Genomic DNA, 17,853 nt, shown 5'->3' on the forward strand with positions numbered 1-17,853 from the left:
AGGACGCTTGCCATAATTAAGAGAGGCTTTCGGTCCAGAAAGTGCAGATTCAGGTTTTAATACACAAAATTATTTCAGGAGCACTGAATCGGAAAGTCGTTTGTTATGACCTTCCTGAGAGGCCTGGAGCAGGGCATGTTGGAGGCGCGGCGGCTGAGCCAGCTGAGTTATGGCATATTTGTGTTTTTATAGTGCGGAGGGGAGGGGGGAAGGGGGGAAGAAGGTTAAACAGTATTTACAGCTCAGTTGTTTTCAGAAAGGAAAGAGAAATAGAGTTCATGAAAAGATGCGAGTGGAAGAGAGAGAGAGAGGGAGAGGGAGAGATCCCCTGCCCGGCACACACACTCCGCTGGGACGCCAGCTCCAATGAGACACTCACCGATGCTCTTTTTGCCTTAAGGTGTGAGGTGCAGATGGGCTGGGGGTAAAGAGGGGCTCTTTGGTGGGATGGGGAGTGTGTCTGTCCCTGCTGCTGAGTCTCTCTGCAGGGTCCAGCTGGGAGCCCACTGTCTTCTCACTCCAAGCTGCAGAATAAACCGCTCCTGGCATGCGGGCTTGTGCTGAAAGCATGCGTGTGTGTGTGTGTGTGTGTGTGTGTGAGTGCATGCAGGGTGCTCTGCGCTCGCAGGGGTGGCTGCCGGTGTGCGTCTGCATGTGTGGCTGCTGGTGGGCTGGAGATACGTGGGTGCTCACCGCCCGTGCGGGGCTGAGCAGAGCTCGGTGCGTGCGGGTGTGCGCCTCTGGGGAGGTGCGTGCACTCTGTAGCTGTGTTTTTGCGGTGTGCGGCTGTGAGGCTCGTACGGTCACAGGTACACAGGTGCTTGCGTGCGTTAGCGTGTGTTCTGTGTGCGTACCGTCTCATGAGCACATGCAGGGGCATGCGGTTGCGTGTGTTTGTGTGCTGGGTCATGTGTGCCTCTACATGTGATAGTGCACCTGCACGGCCACGTTTTTGTACACGTGTGTGTTCCCACTGATGGGTGTTTGCAATCAGTGATAGCGCTAGCGCATGGATGGGCTCACGAGGACAGGAGAGATAAGAAGATGAGCCCTAATGACTAGAAGAAAGAGCAGCAAAAGGCGAGACAGAGCACGAGTGTCAGTGTGAGCCCTGGGAAGCGTGGGGTGAGTGCCCACACAGCCCGGCCAGTGGGGTTTCTCTCCCATGCTGCTCTGACAGGAGTGCTGAGTTAACAAGCTCAGGGATGACCCCCTGCTTTCACACCAGAGCTCGGCTCTCCTCTGGCCACCCTGCCAGCCTTTTCCACACACACAGGACGGACAAGCGTTTCTCCTAACCGTGTTGCACGGTATTTGCAGGTGCCAGGCATCTTGGGGGATTAAATAGCCCCTCAGCTCCCAGTGCTGCCTGTGATGGGTGCCTGCTCTGGGGGACTCACAACCCCACTTGGGGACTATAGAAACCTCTAAGGGATGTGAGTGCCCGCTTTGCATACCAAGCCCAGAGCACATACCTGCTCACATACAGCTCAGGCAGCCGTGGGGGGCTGTGGGGAGGGTGTAACACAAGCCGGAGGGCTAAAATGCTCTGGTTTGCTCTCTGTCATGCAGCTCTTGCTGAGGTCTCATTTACCTTGTGCGGGCTAACACACTGATTTACTTTGCGGGACCTTGAAAGACCACAATAATGAACTTTTTCTGGCCCTGTGTTTCTTAGTGATGCAACAAGCATTCAGGCTCCCAGCTCCCATTTAGCTCCTGACTTCCCACTGCAATTAATTAGGAGTCTGCATTCTTTGTTGGGTCTGAGTTTAATAGTGCTGAAAGGGATTGCAAATTGCTCTTAAACTGCCTACCAACCACAGATAGGGATTGGAGGGACCCTTTTTTTTTTAGGAGGTGGCTCACTTAACTCCTGCCATGGATTAGGGATGACTCTGAGCCCCACTTGAAGCCAGGGAGCCGCTCTCCACTGACTTTGGTCATGGTGGGTATGGATTCTCTGTAACGTAACTCCTTAAAGACAGTCACCAAGAGGAACTGATGAAACTTTGAGCAATTCCCTTCCAAATCTGTGTTCTTTAAGAGACCTGTTGTCTCTCCCAGGTCCTTTTTATTCCCCCAGTGTCAGGTACTTGCAGCTAAGTCTGGTTCCCTCTCTGCTACCTCGATATTTCGCTGCATCTCCTGCCCTGTCTCTTCTGGCATTTACAAAGGGGTCTGTGCAGCGTTTCGAAAAAATTCACGTCTTGATCTCTTCTTCATCCCTTGGGAGCTGGCTCCCACAGGGGCTGGCTGCTCTGGAGGCTTTCCCAGCCCTCTTCACTCTCCACCACCCCTTCCCTCCCTCTCTCTGCATCCACCGTGTACTCCTGGCACAGCACCGGGATCGTGGATGTGTGTCTACAGAGAGGTGAAGTTAGGCACCGTGTTTGCATTTAGTTGCCCTGACAACGTGTCTGGCTTCATAGGGAGTTTTCCAAGGGCCACAGCCAGCCTGCAGGGACCTGATGGTGATGAGCTATTACTCTTCACTCTCCCTTTTGCATCTTTCCACTCGGTTTTCTTCACAACCTGTGGGGAGATTGATGGCAGGATTGTGATGTAGATGTTAGCAGTTCTGCTTGATTTATAGAGTTACTTAGGCTGAGTGAGGCCACTTAGGCTCGTCTGGATAGTAAACCTTTTAACTGGACTAAATAAATAAATAAATAAATAAATACGGCAAGGAGGAGAAACTGGATCAGAAAAGCCGATCCTCTTGTCTTTATATTATCTGAAAGAAAGACTCTGAAGACAGAAGGCTCCCAGGGAGCAGCCTCGCTCAGCCTGGGGAGCAGCGAGACCCTGCTCGCTGCATTAGGCTGGAGCTCTGAGAGCAGGTTTTCACGCGACCAAGAGGAGGAAACTGTTGAAATGTCTCATCAAAGATCCTGCATTGACAGATGAACTAGAAAGTTGGCTGCAGGACACACGGGACTTTTGAGCTTCCAGCTGTCCTGAATCAGTGCTTTTCCTCTGCTGTTACTTGAATTGCAGTAGCACCTAAAGTTGCAAACAAGATCACTGGGCCCACTAAGCTAGGCAAGAAATCTTTGCCTAGATGGCTGACCCTCTGAAGAGACCCAGCAGGTCAAGGGCCGAAGGGGATTCTGCATGATGTTATCTGCCCAAAGAAAAGGAGAAGGTCAGTAGCAGAGCAGGGAGCAGAACCAGAGTTCCTGACTCCTGTTACTTGCTTTTTTCCCTCTTTCCACTCTGCTTCTTTAGTTAATTCTGGAAGTTCCCTGTGTTACTTGTATGCAGAAAGGGGGGCTAATTTCTTGTCCCCTGGAGGTTCAGGGTTCAGGGTATGGGGAAGGGCAGAGGCAAGGAGCTTTGTCTCAGCACTCGGGGGTGAGCAGCAGAGCCTTAGTGGCTCTTGGAGTAAGGAGGCTGGGGACAGACAAGATCAAAGCACATTTAGGATCATTTTTGAGATCTGCTCAGGAAAAGGTTCAGACGTGCGTTACTAAAGAGCTGTGAAGAAGGATTAGTCCTGTCCTTGCTCGCAGTTGAACCACTTTCCCCACCAGCTGTGCCAAATGCCTGTGAAGAGCTGGTCGAGCGGCAGCAAGGCAGGTCAGCGGCAGGTGAGAAGGCAGTGTCACAGAGGAGACCGGCACGGGGCGAGCGAGCGGGGCCGCTGTGGAGGCTGTCGCGGTTCAGCCGTGCAGGGGAGAAGTGCCCCAAGTGGGGCTGAGCTGGGGCGGGGTCCACGCAGGCTGGGGCGCTGCAGGTGAGGAGGTCTCTGCGGTGGGAGAGGGCCGATGCGGCAGCCGAGCAGGCAGCGCAGTGCTGAGGGTTAGCAGGTGTCCGTCCTGCTCTGCTGCCTGCCAGCCCGGCTCTGCTCTCCGGCAGGGACTCTGCGGACTCTGGAGGACTTTGAGTTGCAGCCCATTGCACCATTGCAGCAGGAGCGGCTGTGCCTGGGCTGTGCTAGGGCCAGCTCACTCCTAGTGTGAGGTCTGTGCTGCCTTTCTCTCCCTGGCCAGTGATATATGGCATAAATTAGGCCTCTGAAGGGGGATACTGCATCCTTAAGAAGAAATATGTCCTCATTTTTCTTAAACACCGTTTGCACTGAGTGAAATGTTTAGAAGGGACGCTGAGGGATAACTTTATTTCTTACTAGGGAGTTCAGAGCCGTTCAGTTAAACCCATAAAACACTGGGAGTAGGGAAGCTGACAGCCTGCCCGTGCATTAGAAAAGCCATTACTCATCTAGGGGAAATTCACCCCATGCTGGAGCCTTGCGTTACCAATGGGGTGGTCCAGGGGAGGACACAGGATCATCTCCCTTGGCCATCTAAGGGGTCAGTAGGATGCTCAGAGTGGAGAAGAGTCAGTTAGTAACAATCCAGCACAGTGACAGAGTGCTGATACAGAGATCTCAAAGCACCGAGTACACACAGCTGGGTTCAGCCCGCTGGGTGGGTGATCAACCCTGTTCCTCCTTGCATGGGGAAACTAAGGCACAGAAAGCTGGGGAGATGGATGGTTACACCATGGTTGGAAACTAGGCTGGAAGCCAGCACTCCTGCCTCTTAACTCTTAGTTTAAATTACTAAAACCAAATTCCCTTCCAGAGCAAGGAATGAAGGTCAGGAGCCCTGACCCCCTGCTCTGTTTCTGCCGCAGGGCCGTGGTCAGCCCTTTCTTCCCAATGGGATTTAGAAAATCCTCCGGAAGAGGAAGGCAGGGTGCTGTAGGTGACAGTAATGGGAATTCCTGTTTGGGATGGCGGCTGGTGGTGTGGTGGGCTGCATTACAGGTGTGGCTGGGTGGGTTTCTGCTCTGGCACAGGCACCTCCCCAGTGCAGGCTGCCGTCGTTCCCCAGTGGCTGGTTGTCCGAGGGGACATGGCCACAGGCGCCCAGCGTCATGGCAGACAAGGCTTCGGCCACCAAGAGGGTGGTGACTTTCTATTTGATATTTTATTTTGGAGGCTTGACACCAAAAGATTTAATATTTGTTTGAAATGAGAAACAGTTCTCAAATGAATTTGGAGAGCCTGGGAATTAATGTCAGCCCCCCCTCCCCTCCCTAAACACCCCTCCTCCTCGTCAGCTCAGCCCCCCCCTTTCAATTTCTGAAGCCTGCTGATTTGAATATTTATAAATATCAGTAAATTATTTATTGTAGCAATCTGCTGTGCCATTTCACCAATCGCCGTTAACACTTTAGGGCTCGCTTTTCAGGAGGACATGACTGGAGAAAGCGGGCACCAGGGGGCTGGGAGCATGCCCCGAGGAGGGGGCTGCTGTGCCAGGGCAGAGCCTCGTGGCTGTGATGCCGGGAGGTTTTGCCTCTGCATGTGGCACAAGAAGGGTTGGGGGTGTTTGCAGGAGAGGATGGGGACCCTCTGTGCCCGGTACTAGGGGATGCTGCAGGGGAACGCTGGGAGAGGACACGACTGGAAAGGGAGGCTTGTGTTAACGGGGGAGGGCAGCGCAGAGGATTGTCGGACAGGATGGACTGTTTGCTGCAGCACCCTCACAGGCTTTGCCCTGCGGTGTGCAGGGATTTCACTCTGGCTTAGAGCACAGCACTAACCCTTTTTGCTTGTAGTTTCTGTTCCCTCAAGGAGGAAAATTCCTCTCAGTTTCTCCTGTCCCCATTCCTTCTCTCTATAATTACACTTGTGCACTGAAAATACACACCATTCAGAGATGATGTGGCTATTTTCTGTTTGGGGAAAGGGGGGGTCTTCCCACGTTCATGAGCTGTTCTCCTGGAGAAACCCTGGCAGCAACAGCAGAGCAGTCGAGTGGCAGGGTGGGAAACAGGAGCAACCCAGCTGGCCAGCAGCCCCAGTGGCAGGAGCAGCATCTCCAGAGCCCCATCATTTCCCCCTCCTCCCAGGATCTCCTGTCTTTCACTGCCCAGTGCTGGTTTCTGTACGCTGCCCCTCACTGTCACTAGAAAATTACAGCTTAACTCTGCAGCTGAGAAGGTCGAGCAAAGGGAAGCAGGACAGGCTCGCTGAAGAGAATTGGTACTGGTCTCTTTCCTCTGGGCCAGGATTGAACCAGGCTCTGGGAGTTGGGAATAGGGAGAAAAGTGGCCTCTTGTGCAGCTGGAGATGCCAGTGTGGCAGTCAGGAGAAGGTCAAGCAGTGCTGACTGCAGGCAGACTGCACTCTGACAGGCGCTGGCCATGGGGACCGGAGCAGAGTCCTCAGCTTTTCCTCCGCAGTTTAGGGATGGGGTGGGTGGGGAGAGCCCTCACGTCTATGGGAAAGCAGGGAGTGTAGCTGGCAGCGCTTCTGTAAGGACGCCCTGGCTGCTCACTTCGTTTCTCCTCCCACGTCTTTGATTCTCCTTCTCTTCCCTGCCCAGTGCTGAGCCGGAGCCTGTCAGGTCTGACTTTCGCACCGAGGGCTTTCCCTGGCTTCATGCAGACACGCACAGGCGGGATCCATGCTTGCAGGGCAGAGGAGGTTGTTAAAGAGCCTTTGTGAACTCCCCAAGGTCAGCCAGAAGAGACAGCATCCACTAATCCAAGGTCATTTCCTGGGCTGAAAGCAATAAAATGTTTTATTGATAAACTGAAGAGGGGAAAATACACACACTAAATCCACTCTCACACACTGTGGGCCATGCCTGGGCTGTTGCTGCCTTTGCCCTGGCCCTGCCTGGGACAATGCACTAGTTGTCGAGCTGGAGGGGAAATGTTTTCTGAAAGGGGCTGAGTGTTTTTCTGCCTTCCCTGCCTCCTCCTGGCATGTGGCTGGGCATCACCAGGGCATGTTCCCAATGCCCCAGCGACTTTCTGCTGTGAAGGTTTGGCTCTGTCTTAGGTTCTGCAGCTCAAGTGTGAAGAGGCTCTGGCATGTAGCATCATCATCCCCCACCCCAGCGAGCCATGCTGCCCTCCCTATTTGGGTCTCCTGGGCAGACTGGAGTCTCTCCAGTCGAGCTTGCACCACAGTGGTTAAAAAAGAAAAGGACTGTGCAGCATGTTGGCCCTCCTTCCTCCCCCTCCCCGCCCCAAATAATGCCGTTAATAATTAATCGAATGAGAGCTTGCAGCTCCTGGAAAGCTGGCACTGGGACCTCCCTCTTGAACGGAGCTGCTCAGCTGGGCTTAAAACTCTTCAATAGGAATATGAAAGCTCCATCTGTTCGACGTACCCGGCCCTCTGAAGTGACAGCACGCTGTCCCTCCCCAGCCAGCACCCCTTTCCCCACAGCACAGGCCCTCCTGCCCCTCCTCCCCTGCCCTTCCTCAGCCCCTGCCCCATCCGGCGGGGTCCCCCCTGCACCCCCAGCTCTTCCCACACCACTAAGCTCCTGCCACACAGCCAGGACCCCTTCTCCTCCCCCCATGCCAGCTGGTTCATCCTGCTCCCACATGCCCCTTTTTCACAGCCAGGTCCCTTTCTCTCCTCTACCAGGGTCCCTTTCTCCCCTCTAGCAGGGCACGTTTCTTTATTGTCCCCAGGCCAAAGCCAGGCTTTGCCTCTCTTTTCCTTTCCCTGCAAAGCCAGACTTTCTCTTTGCAGCACGGTTTGCCCCTCGCCTGGGCTGCCCTATTTCTGTCCACACTGCAAAGCCTCGGTTCCTGCACACGTGCCCCCAAAACCCATCTTCTTTCTCCCTGGGGGGAGGCAGAGCTAAGCCATGCCCACCTTGGCAGCACCCCACTGTGCAGTTTATGGGTGAGAAAGTGCTGCTTTGGGGACTGCATGGAGGGTTTTGGGGCTGCACGCAGGGCACTGGCAGCACATGGGGACCAGGGGAAGGAGGGGCGGTGGGAGCAGCAACCTGGGCTTGTTGGCAGCAAGTTCAAGGGGTGAGAAGGCAGCAAAAAGGCGAGATGAGTTTTGTCCTCCTCCTCCTTGCCAGGCCTGGTTGTGGCAAGCCGTACCTTTTCTTCAAAGGGAGGTTTGCTCTCAAGATGGCACAGGGCTGGATGCAGAGTGGAGGGAGCTGGTGTCTCCTCACAGGGTGTGGGGAGGGGGCAAGTGGAGTAAACTCCCGGTGGCATTGTTTTCAGAGGAAGTGCTCAGTGTAAATAGAGCATGTGGGAGAGTTTGTACTGGGCAGAGATGAAAAGTCCGTGTGACAGGCTCAGGTTATAAACAGCTTCCTCAGATTGATGTGAAATCAAAACATTTCTATTTAGACGAAGAAAACGAAGGGGGATGTTTACTTAGCCTGGAATCTTTAAACAGTGTGATGGAGATGCAGGGTAATTTGGGGTGGGGAGCTTGGCCTGGGGGGAGGGAGCCTCTGCCTGGCTTTGGGGGTCCCTCCCTGCCTGGCAGTCCTGACCTTGGGCAGATACAAGGGTGCCCTCATTCAGCAGCTCAATTCCTCTCCCTCTGCCTGAGTGAACAAAACATGGATGTTCTGGTCCCCTCCAGGCTGATGGGCATCCCCAGCGTTTCTTTGTAAGAAGGGTTTCCCTTCTACTTCTGAAATTAAGAGAGGAACAGAAACATTGATGTAGGTAATGTCCCTCCTGTTCCATAGACATGGAAATAAGGCAGTGAAAAGATAAAATGATGTGTCTGGGCTTGTGGAGAGTTGGTTGCAAGGTTGGCAGAAGCAGCTGTGAGTTCTGATCTCCTGCAGCCCTATGTGCATAGGGAGGATGGAGATACGTCAGAGCCCTGGTCCTACAGGGCAAATCCCATCTCGGGAAGTCTCTGGGAGGGTTAGTGTTATAGACCAGGGAAGAGGTGTGTTTTCTGAACTTGCTTTATTTTTAACATAAACTTTAGGAAAAGATACTCAAAATGTTAAAGAGCGGCATTGCTATGCTCAAAAAAATCCCAAACACAAGGAGAAGGGACAGGACAGATGCAGAGGGGAAGAGCAGGAGGTGGGGGGCAGAAGCTGGGGAGGCAGAGGGGCAAAGCCAGGGTGTGTGAGATGGAAGGAGGCAGGAACAGGAACGGAAGACAAGTTGCAGGCTCCCGGGAGTTGCTGCGTATGCGGCAAGTGCAGCCTCGGGAACGTCTGTTCCTCTCTTCCTTTGAATAAATATTTATATATTCATTTGCCGGCTGGTGCACGCACTTGGCTGCTCACCTCCAGACCAGAATAATGGGACCTGCCCTCACTGCAGAAAGGGGGAGGGCAGCGGGGATTTGGGCTGCCGCGTGTCTGCCTCCCAGTTATTTCCAGCTGCGAGCGGTGCTGATCTCACCAGTTAGGCAGGGCTGGGGATGGTGAGAACGTGGATGGGGAATCACCAGGCAGCACTGGGGAGAGCAGCGCTGGTGATTCAGTGCTGACCCAGTGTCCCGGCCCTGGGCAGGCACCGCCACGCGCGGGAGGCACCGTCCTCACCACCTGCAGCCGTCGAGGCTCCGCTGGCCTTTCGCCCGAGCATACAGGCGTGAGCTGTAGGTGTCCTGGCCAGGCTCCAGTTGGAGCTCACAGCAGCCTCCTGAGATTCCCTCTGTGGTACCAGTTGCGCACAGGATCGGCCTTCACTTTTTGCCCTAAATAGAGTGGGAATGTGATGGGAAGGGAAGGTGCCAGCACACAGAGACTTCTGCAGCTTCATGGGCGTCTGCCTGTGCCCATCTGTATGCGTGAGGACTGTGTGCGTGTGTTGGGGGAATGTGTGAAAGGGAAATGCGTGGGGAAATGTACAGGAATGTATTTTGGGGAGATGGGCCTTTTTAACCCGTACGGGTATGACTACGTTTACGGAGCGTGCCAGCGCATACACACAGCTCTTGAACAGCTATAATTTCTAGGTGGGGAGGTATGTGTTTGGGGGCAACGTGTGCTTTCCCTTCATGAAAGCATGATTGCACGTAGGTGTTAGTGCCGGGGGGGGGTGTGCGTTTGGAAAGTGGAGGAGTGCATTTTGCCTCCCTTTGTGTGGGGGGCTGATGTCTTTGTCGGGGGGTTATTTTTCTTGCAGTCCTTGACAGGGAAGCGTGTCTGAAGCTGTCAGGAGTTTACGCTAAGCAGCCACTCTCTGGCTCTTGGACAGCAGGTCTAAAGTTTCAGTCTGTTTGTATTGGGCTGTCATGTTATGGGATTAGGGGCTGTCACGATGGCTTCTGGATGCATTGTAGGGGGTCTGATTAATCTCACTGTGCTTCTGTGGAGCAGCACCTCTGTGCTGGTGACAGGGAGGTGTGGGCTGAGCTGCCACGAAGGACTCCTGTGCAGTGGAGGAATCCGTTCTCACCATTCGAGGGCTGGAGATGGTTTCTGTTTGCTCTCCATGTGATGGGCCCCTCCCTTCACATAAAGCACGACAGAAAAGTCCAAGAGCACATTTTGGAGGGAACTCCAGGCATGTCCCCACGGTAACTCCAGTGACGTGTATGTCCAGCAAGTGTTTTAGTGGGTGCTCTTCCAGAGCCCTGGGACACGGAGCGGGGTCTGCCTCAGCACTGCGCGCTGGGGGAAGAGCCAGGCTGTGTGCACGAGTCCTGCCTTGGGACCTTTAACCTTTCTTAGGCTGGGTGTCTCTCAGAGGTATTATAAATAAAGAGGGAAATGAGACAAAGCAGCTGCTTTAGAATCAGTGTTTTGCTTTTATTTGCAATTGAATTTTGTTAATTGTTGGTGCAATAATTATGCAAGTGCCTCTGATAGGGACCATTTAGTTCAAGATTCTCCGTGACCTTGAAGTTAAGACCTTACCTTCTTCCTTTCTCCCCCCACTTTGTCTTACCCCTCCTTTACTAGCTGTCACATATGAATAAACTACATTAAAATAACAAACACACACTAATTAGCTGATTGTGCTGGGAAGTGTGAGAGCAGAATTTCCTGTGTATGCGAGATCGAGCAGGCAAAAAGGCCTGATCAACTGATACCAACCCAAGGCGATTTTCTCTCCTGTGACTGCCAGGGGAGTCTGGTGCTCCAGTGCACGCACATGCCAGGGCTCCTGTCCTCTGTACTGGTTCTTTCTGGTGCATACTGGTTCTTTTCTCTGAGACTATGTGTAAACCCTATCAAGTGAATTAATTCCTCACCATCCCTAGGGCTAGGCTTGGGAAGCTGTTCTCCCTGCTACAGGTACTTGGATGCAGTTACGGGCTGGTGTGGTTTTGGCAGCCAACACATCTGGGATGGAGCTGGGGACCTAAAAGCAGGTGGTGCTGCAGTCTGAAGGAGAGAGCAAGTCAGACCTTTAACAGACTTCATACCCTGCCTGAGTCAGGAGCAAAGGCTGGTCTGTACCGTGTTCACCTGCATGCGATGTTTGGGGCCTGTTGAGCCCAGCATAAATACGTGCCTCTTTCTTGAGGCCAGTGGCATCCTTTGGTACCAGCAGGTTCAGAGTGTGCCTCTCACCGGGCTCTCCTGGCTGGGCTTCCACTCAGAGCTCAGGAAACAGATGGCAGTCCCACCTTTCCGAGGATGACCCTGGCCATGCCTGAAGGCCCGCTGGGTTGGGAACAGCCGTTTGCTGTTTGGGTTCAAGTTGTCTGATCCCACTAATGCCCTTCCTTGCTTCTTTCCCCTCTCTCTTTCCAGCTGAAAGAACTATATGCACTGACGCAGCCTCAGGAAAACCCACAATGGCTGCCAAGCGCAAAGGCGGCCTGAAGCTAAATGCCATCTGTGCCAAGCTGAGCCGTCAGGTCGTCTTCGACCATGGGGGAGCCGAACAAGCACGAGCGGACAAGGGGCCGCAGCGGGAGAGCAGCAACAAAGACCTGCCTCAGCCTGGGACCAAGGAGCTGGGGACAGAGTTTTCAGATGGACTCAGCCGCGTGCAGAAGATTGAGGAGGACAAACGGAGGGAGGTGATTGAGAAGTGGGTGAACGGGGAATACAACGAGGAGCCCTTGCTGGGGCGAGTGGAGGGCAAGGAATGTAAGGGCGCAGAGAGCGCGGAGGTGCCCCCCGAAGGGGTTTACATGGTGCAGCCCAAGGGCTGCAGTGACGAGGAAGATAACGGGGATGAGGCGGATGCTCTGAGGGGCTCGCAAGATGGCAACTTCTTGGATGACAGGGATTCAGACGGGCCGGCCTTGAAGGACGATGCCTACCGGTCCTCCAGTGGCGAGTCAGGCTCCAAGCTGGGGGCAGGAACCACCTCAGGTAAGCCCTCTCCCCACTCCCCTGCACAGCACAACTTCACAGTCGTGTTTTCTGTGGGACAAAGCTGTTGTTATGTGTCCATGCCAGATTCTGTCTGCATCTGGCAGCCAAGGAGGAGGGTGAAACCTCCAGTCCCCTTGCCTGGCATTTTGCCCTGGGACTGCACTGAGGTTGCCTCTGCTTCAGCCTCCCCTTCCCGGGAGAGGTGTTTTTTGGGGTGGATGTGGCTGGATGGCACTTCCGAGACCATAGATCCCTTGGTGGGGTAGATCTGCCCCGTCTGTAGACTCCTTCACACCATTCCCGTGGAGACAGCTGTGGTGGGTGCTGGTTTCCTGGTCATGTATTTCCACAGGAGGGGGAAAAAAAAGCAGAGAGTGCCCTTGTGGCAAATCCCAGGTGGGTTCTGCAGTGTATTCACACACACGCTGGCTGCCCCTTCCCCCGGCCTTCACAGACCCCAGTGAAAGCTCAGGGGGGGCAGAGGCTGAGGAGGGCTCTGGGCAGCCCGAGGCTGAGGGTGGCTTTGGGAAGAGGCATCAGGGAGGGGGTGGGTGCACCTGGGGCAGGGGCCTCCACCCCGCCGGCCACACCTGGGGAGGTGGGAGCCTGGCCGGGCCACCCCAGGCCGTGTGAAGGGTCTGGAAGGAAGGAGCAGCCATGGCGGGAGGCAGGAGATGGCGGCTTTTTCTGGGGGTAGGGGCGGGCAGGGACCCTGTGAGGGGACACTGAGCCATGCTGGGGTGGCCACAAGTCCTGTGGGGGAACCCACCGAGCCACAGCTGCTCAGGCTACCTGTCTTCATCACTTACCCACGCCTGGCCTACCAGCACCCGTCCTGGGTGTCAAACAAGAGCCATCCGTTGCCTTCCCTTTGTGCTGCTGTGTGTTCCCTCAGCCCGGCCGGAGGGTTGAGGGGTTACCACCCGCCGTGGTCTTGCCCTCTTCCCAGGGCAGGTGTGGGAGCCCGTCCCCCAGCGCTGCAGCACACCCTGAGTCTGGGCTCAAGCTGGTGAAGCTGCTGGTTCCAAACCTGTATGTCCCCCACCTCTGATGTTTTCCCCCAGGCTGTTTGTGTATTTCTTATTTTCAGATCGCTTCTACCTTATTTTTGTGGTTCCTTCAGAAGCTGAATTCACTAAGAGATGTTGGGGAAAGCCCTAGATGAATTTCTTTCTCACTTCCTGATATCCAGCTTCCCCCCCGATTGATTTGGGGGGGGGCGTATGAGTACTAAGCATTGGAAAAAGCTTCGGGTAAATTGAATTCTCTCCATTAGGGCAGAGCAGCTCCCTCCCCCGATTTGTCACTCAGCTGGGTTGGATCTGTAATTGAAAGATCTCCCCCTAATCTACTCCACCTGCACGCACCCCTCCCCTGATCTCAGCACTTTGTGAATCCATCAAACTTTCCTCCTTTTGTGTGCGCGCATGTTTTCCTCCTCCTGTTAATAATGCAGCCGAAACTCATCTCCGTCTGTCCGTTCCCCTTCTGGAGAGGCACATTCTCTAGTCTTCACGAGTTCAGTGGCAGCGCACATAATTATGCATATAAGATATAAACAGAGCTGTTTAATTATCCTTCGCCACATCAGTGACAGAGTAATTAACAAACATTGCAAGATCAATGAGGAAAAGTGTGACCTTCAGTTTCCTTTGATAGGAAAGCCCTTGTCGTTTCCAGACACAAGGTGATTGTGCCTGGACTCCGTTTTTAGTTTGTTTTAATTCCCCCCCACCATTTGCAGCTTTTATTTGCTACGACAACTAAAAGGAGGGGGAACTTAAATGTAAAAAATACGTTACCAAACAGGGCAAAATGAAAAGAAACTGAGGTTTCTCACTGGGGTAGGAGTTTTCAGTAAAACGCTTTTGTAGGGCTGTATTGTCAAAGGATTATGCAAAAATGTGTAAGCGTTCATGGGGGGCTGAAGACTCATTTGTGTTTAAGGCAGGTAGTGGCACATGCGGAGTCCGGTTTACATATACAGCCTCATGGGATTTGACTTGCAAACAGACGAGCTGCCAGGTCTCCAGCGTCTGTTTCAAGAACCCGGTTGTAATTGTGGTTTGCAATGTTTCCCTGGAAAGCACAAACTGAAACATCTCTTGCTTTGGAAAGGACAAAGTTCTTTTCCTCTTCTTTTTCTGTCAATGTTCCAGAAAACGGATTTTAAGCTGTTAGACCCGGTGTTACTGGGTGCAAGTTAAGTTTATCCCTGTGAGATCTGGAACTGCCTATACGAAAAGGAGGTTTTTTTCCTGTGAGGTGAGGCAGATCAAAGGAGAGGAATACAGCTCTGCCCTCCCAGTCAATGCAGCTTCGAGGGGGTCGTTGCAGGAACCTGGTTTTGAAGGTTCTGAGCACCCCTTGCTCTCTCTGAGGACGTAGAAGATACAGAGCTGGCAGTGCTCAATATTTAAAACTGAGCCCGTGCTTCTCTGATCAGCTGGAAACTTGGGTAAAAAGTAGGAGCCACGCAGAAAACTGGATCCTACGTCTAGCTGGGCTTTGTTGATCAGTGGGGAAAGTGATCCTGATTAAACGGGGCTGAGAAGAGTTCCTGTTTCCTAGAGTCTCGCTGTGTACACACACAGCCTGCTTTACAGGACTTCAGCTACTGCTCGTGTTTTCCACTAGCACCTCCTGTAGTCTGATGCCAAGTCCCTGCCACCTTTGTCTCCTTGGTCAGACAGGGAGGCTTGTTGTGCATCACACAGGAGTTTGCAGAGATTTGGTCCGTGCTATTCAATCCTCACGCTTTGAAACAAGCTGGGGAACGTGCACGTATGGCATCCCTGTCTCTCTGTCTGAGCCACCTCTTGGAAACAGGGGACTAATGAGTCGGTGCTCAGGCTTCCCTTAGGTGCCTCCCTCTCTGGTACAGCTAAGGAAACATGCTCAGGAGTCACAAAGCCGGTGTCTGCCAGGAGGTGGGTGTCAGAAGCTGATCTGGACATGCAGATATGTTTCTTTATTCATTCACGCACCCTCTCCTGCCCACTGACTGACCCGGACTTCTCTACACACATTTATATATAGCATTTAGATTTCCCAGTACAGTCTCTGACAGAGATCCCTTTCCACAATCTCTCACTGATGCACACATACCCAGGGAGATTTTCCTATACGGTCCGTGTTCTTTACTCTGCCTGTTACTTGCATAGTGGGCTAAAGTAGTCACCAGGACCTTTCCCCTGTAGAAGCTTTCAAAGTTCTTTCTTTTCTTAGCCTCTTGGCCGAGTCTATTAGAGAGGGAATACTGGACCTGTTTTCAGCAAGGGGAGTTTTCTCTTCATAATTTCCTGGGGAGACTCCACTTGGGAGAATAGGCATGATGAGTGCCAGTTTCTTGTTCATTATTCTATAGCCCCCAAGTCTACATGTTTTCCCTCCCAAGCAGAATAAAGGACAGAGCCCTGGCTGGGATGTCCCATCCCCCAGTATCCAGACCTTGCACTCCATTTGGGCTGTTTTGCTTTTCCTTCCATATATAGTGTGCTGCTGCAGGCTATTTTTAGCCCCTTTTTTGCTAGCTTCGGATCCTTTGTGATACGATAGCTGCTCTGAGACACACAGATCTCTGCTCTTTGGCAATGCCCACAAATGGAGAGCAGCGGCAAGGGGAGAGGGAGCCCTTTTATTATCACATAGAAAAGGAGAGAAAAATGTGGTGCAGGGGAGGGGAAGAAGACCCAGGGACAATGCTTCCTGTGGCTTCCAGGGCTGCACACTTCTCACAGGGTTTTGTTTCCCAACTGCTGTCCTGCTTCACTTTTGTCTGCATGTGGGTATGAGGAGGGTTTTCTGTCAATTAGGTAGTAATAATCACTTCGTCACTGTTGTTTGAAAGCATATGTGAAATGAGTTAGCTGGGTCTCATACCATCTTTGTGGTGAGACAGCTCCCTTCCATAAGGTGCCTCCACTAGAAGAGCCTCCAGCCTTCTGGGTTAGGTGCCTGTGCGGATAAGGGAAGGTCGTGTTGGCTTTAGGGGATGTGTTGGTGGGCTCGTGCTGGGATGAGTGAAGGTGTGCTTGCTAGGGGAGTGGCAACTGGCCAGGGTTTCATCTCAGATGTGGATGAGGAAAGGACTGAGCAGCACTGGCAAAGCTGCTGATCAGGAAGGGTATTGCTGTCATCTGGAGCCAAGTTTGAACAAATTAAAAGCAGAATGCAAGGTGTTTTGGGGGATGAGGGAATTAAATCCAGGGTAGGGAAACCTGAACTCAAGTTCAGACTTCCCAAAGCGCAAAAAAAAAGTGAAAACTTCCTCTTTCCTGTGCGTTTGGGTTTTGCATCTAATTGTTTGCACCAATTGAAGTCTAGCCACATGGGTACCAAAGATGGTTTCCAAGACCAGGTATGCAGATGAGAGAAGTTTAAAAAGGAGCTGGTCTCGACAATATTTCATTTTCTCCAGTATTAAAAGAAAATACTAGATTTCGCTGAATCTTCTCTCTGGATTTGTAATGTCAGTGGGACTTGAACCAAGCTGGGATTTGTAAAACTGATTTGACATGTGGGAGTGAAAAAGAGGGTCTCCTCCCTTTTTTCATGTGCTGCAGGTTAGGATAAAGAAGGAAGGGGATTGGCTGGCTTTCAGGGCAGCTGTTAAAGCTAGTAAAAATCACACTTAATTTCCTATCAGATCCTCTCTGTGGTATTCTTTCTCCCCTTGCAGTTTGGCACAGGCTGGCTAGAGTTTCTCTGTGCAGTCCTTGGAAGTCAGGGCATTGTGAAGGAGGCTAGGAGATTGTTTTACAGGTCCAAAAAGAGAGGAAAAGCAGAACAGGGAAAGCAGATTTAACAGAAACAGGGAACTGTTAGCTCCAGTAGGGATTTCATGGGTTTAATCACTGTTGTTTGGTCATAGAGTTACACTGACATGGAGGTGGAGAAGAGATAAAAAGAGTTAAAAAGGAAAACTGCTTTGGAGCAAGATGAAATTCTTTAATATGTGTGTGTGTGTGTGTTTGTGTGAAGGATAAAGTTGATGGCTTTAGTAGGGTGTTGGAGAGGCCACAGGAGAGGGTCAAGTGGGGAAGCACAGATTAAATGATCCTTCCTCTGAGGATGGAGTAACACAGCCGTTCCTTGTCATTTCCTTCTGACAAGTCTTGTTATTGGACACTGTGGGTTATAATTCTGCATTTAACATCCTTTAAGATTAATGCTGACCCATGAGGTTGTGCTACAAAAAACCTACAACCAGAGCCAGACACTGCAGGGGCATTGCCACCCATTCTGTAGCGAGGGTGTTTATTCTGAAGTCAGGCATCCCAAAATCCCATGCAGGATGCTGGGGCCTAAGTGTCTAAAACTGGAAAGTCAGTTTGGGCTAAACCAGATCCCAGCACTTAGCAGGTGTGTCTTTGTCCTTCTGCTTGCAGGCTTCAGGCATGTTCTTTGCATTGCCTTTCTCACGTCCCACGTACACCGGCAGCTAGTGCAGCAGCTCTTCTGTTACATGAACACAGCTAGACCGGGTGATACTGAAACAGGGATATGACCTTCATGGTCTTGCACATTTTAGTGCCCATTGTAGGCAGTCTCTTCCTCCATGTAGTCCCGTGGAAACTGTTTTGTGGAAGCTGATGGCTATTGAATTTCGACTTTGCTCATTGACTGGGTCTTATGTGTGCGGAAACGCTCTCGTGTATGTGCCTGGCTGTGTGTCTGGCATCATTGGCTGTCAGATCCCCCAAATCCTAGGGGCCCGTTCTCATGCTTTGGATGTGCTGACCTGTTCTGTGGCTATGACTTGCTGCCTTCCTTTTCCACTCTGTTTCAAAACAGTGTTGGTTTGAGTGGGAGC

General features: G+C 52.4%; 1 protein-coding gene across 5 annotated transcripts in view; it reads left to right on the top strand.

Moving 5' to 3' along the window:
- Positions 1-17,853, top strand: part of CASZ1 (castor zinc finger 1) — a 167,558-nt gene that overhangs the window by 108,099 nt on the left and 41,606 nt on the right. For all 5 annotated transcript variants that reach the window (XM_026862864.1, XM_026862862.1, XM_026862865.1 and 2 more), the window contains one exon: positions 11,466-12,035. In XM_026862864.1, the coding sequence (XP_026718665.1) occupies positions 11,466-12,035 (570 nt within the window). The remainder of the gene's footprint in view (positions 1-11,465; positions 12,036-17,853) is intronic.

Source organism: Athene cunicularia (genome assembly GCF_003259725.1).
Source record: "Athene cunicularia isolate RWA chromosome 21 unlocalized genomic scaffold, athCun1 chr21_part1, whole genome shotgun sequence".
Taxonomy (NCBI): domain Eukaryota; kingdom Metazoa; phylum Chordata; class Aves; order Strigiformes; family Strigidae; genus Athene; species Athene cunicularia.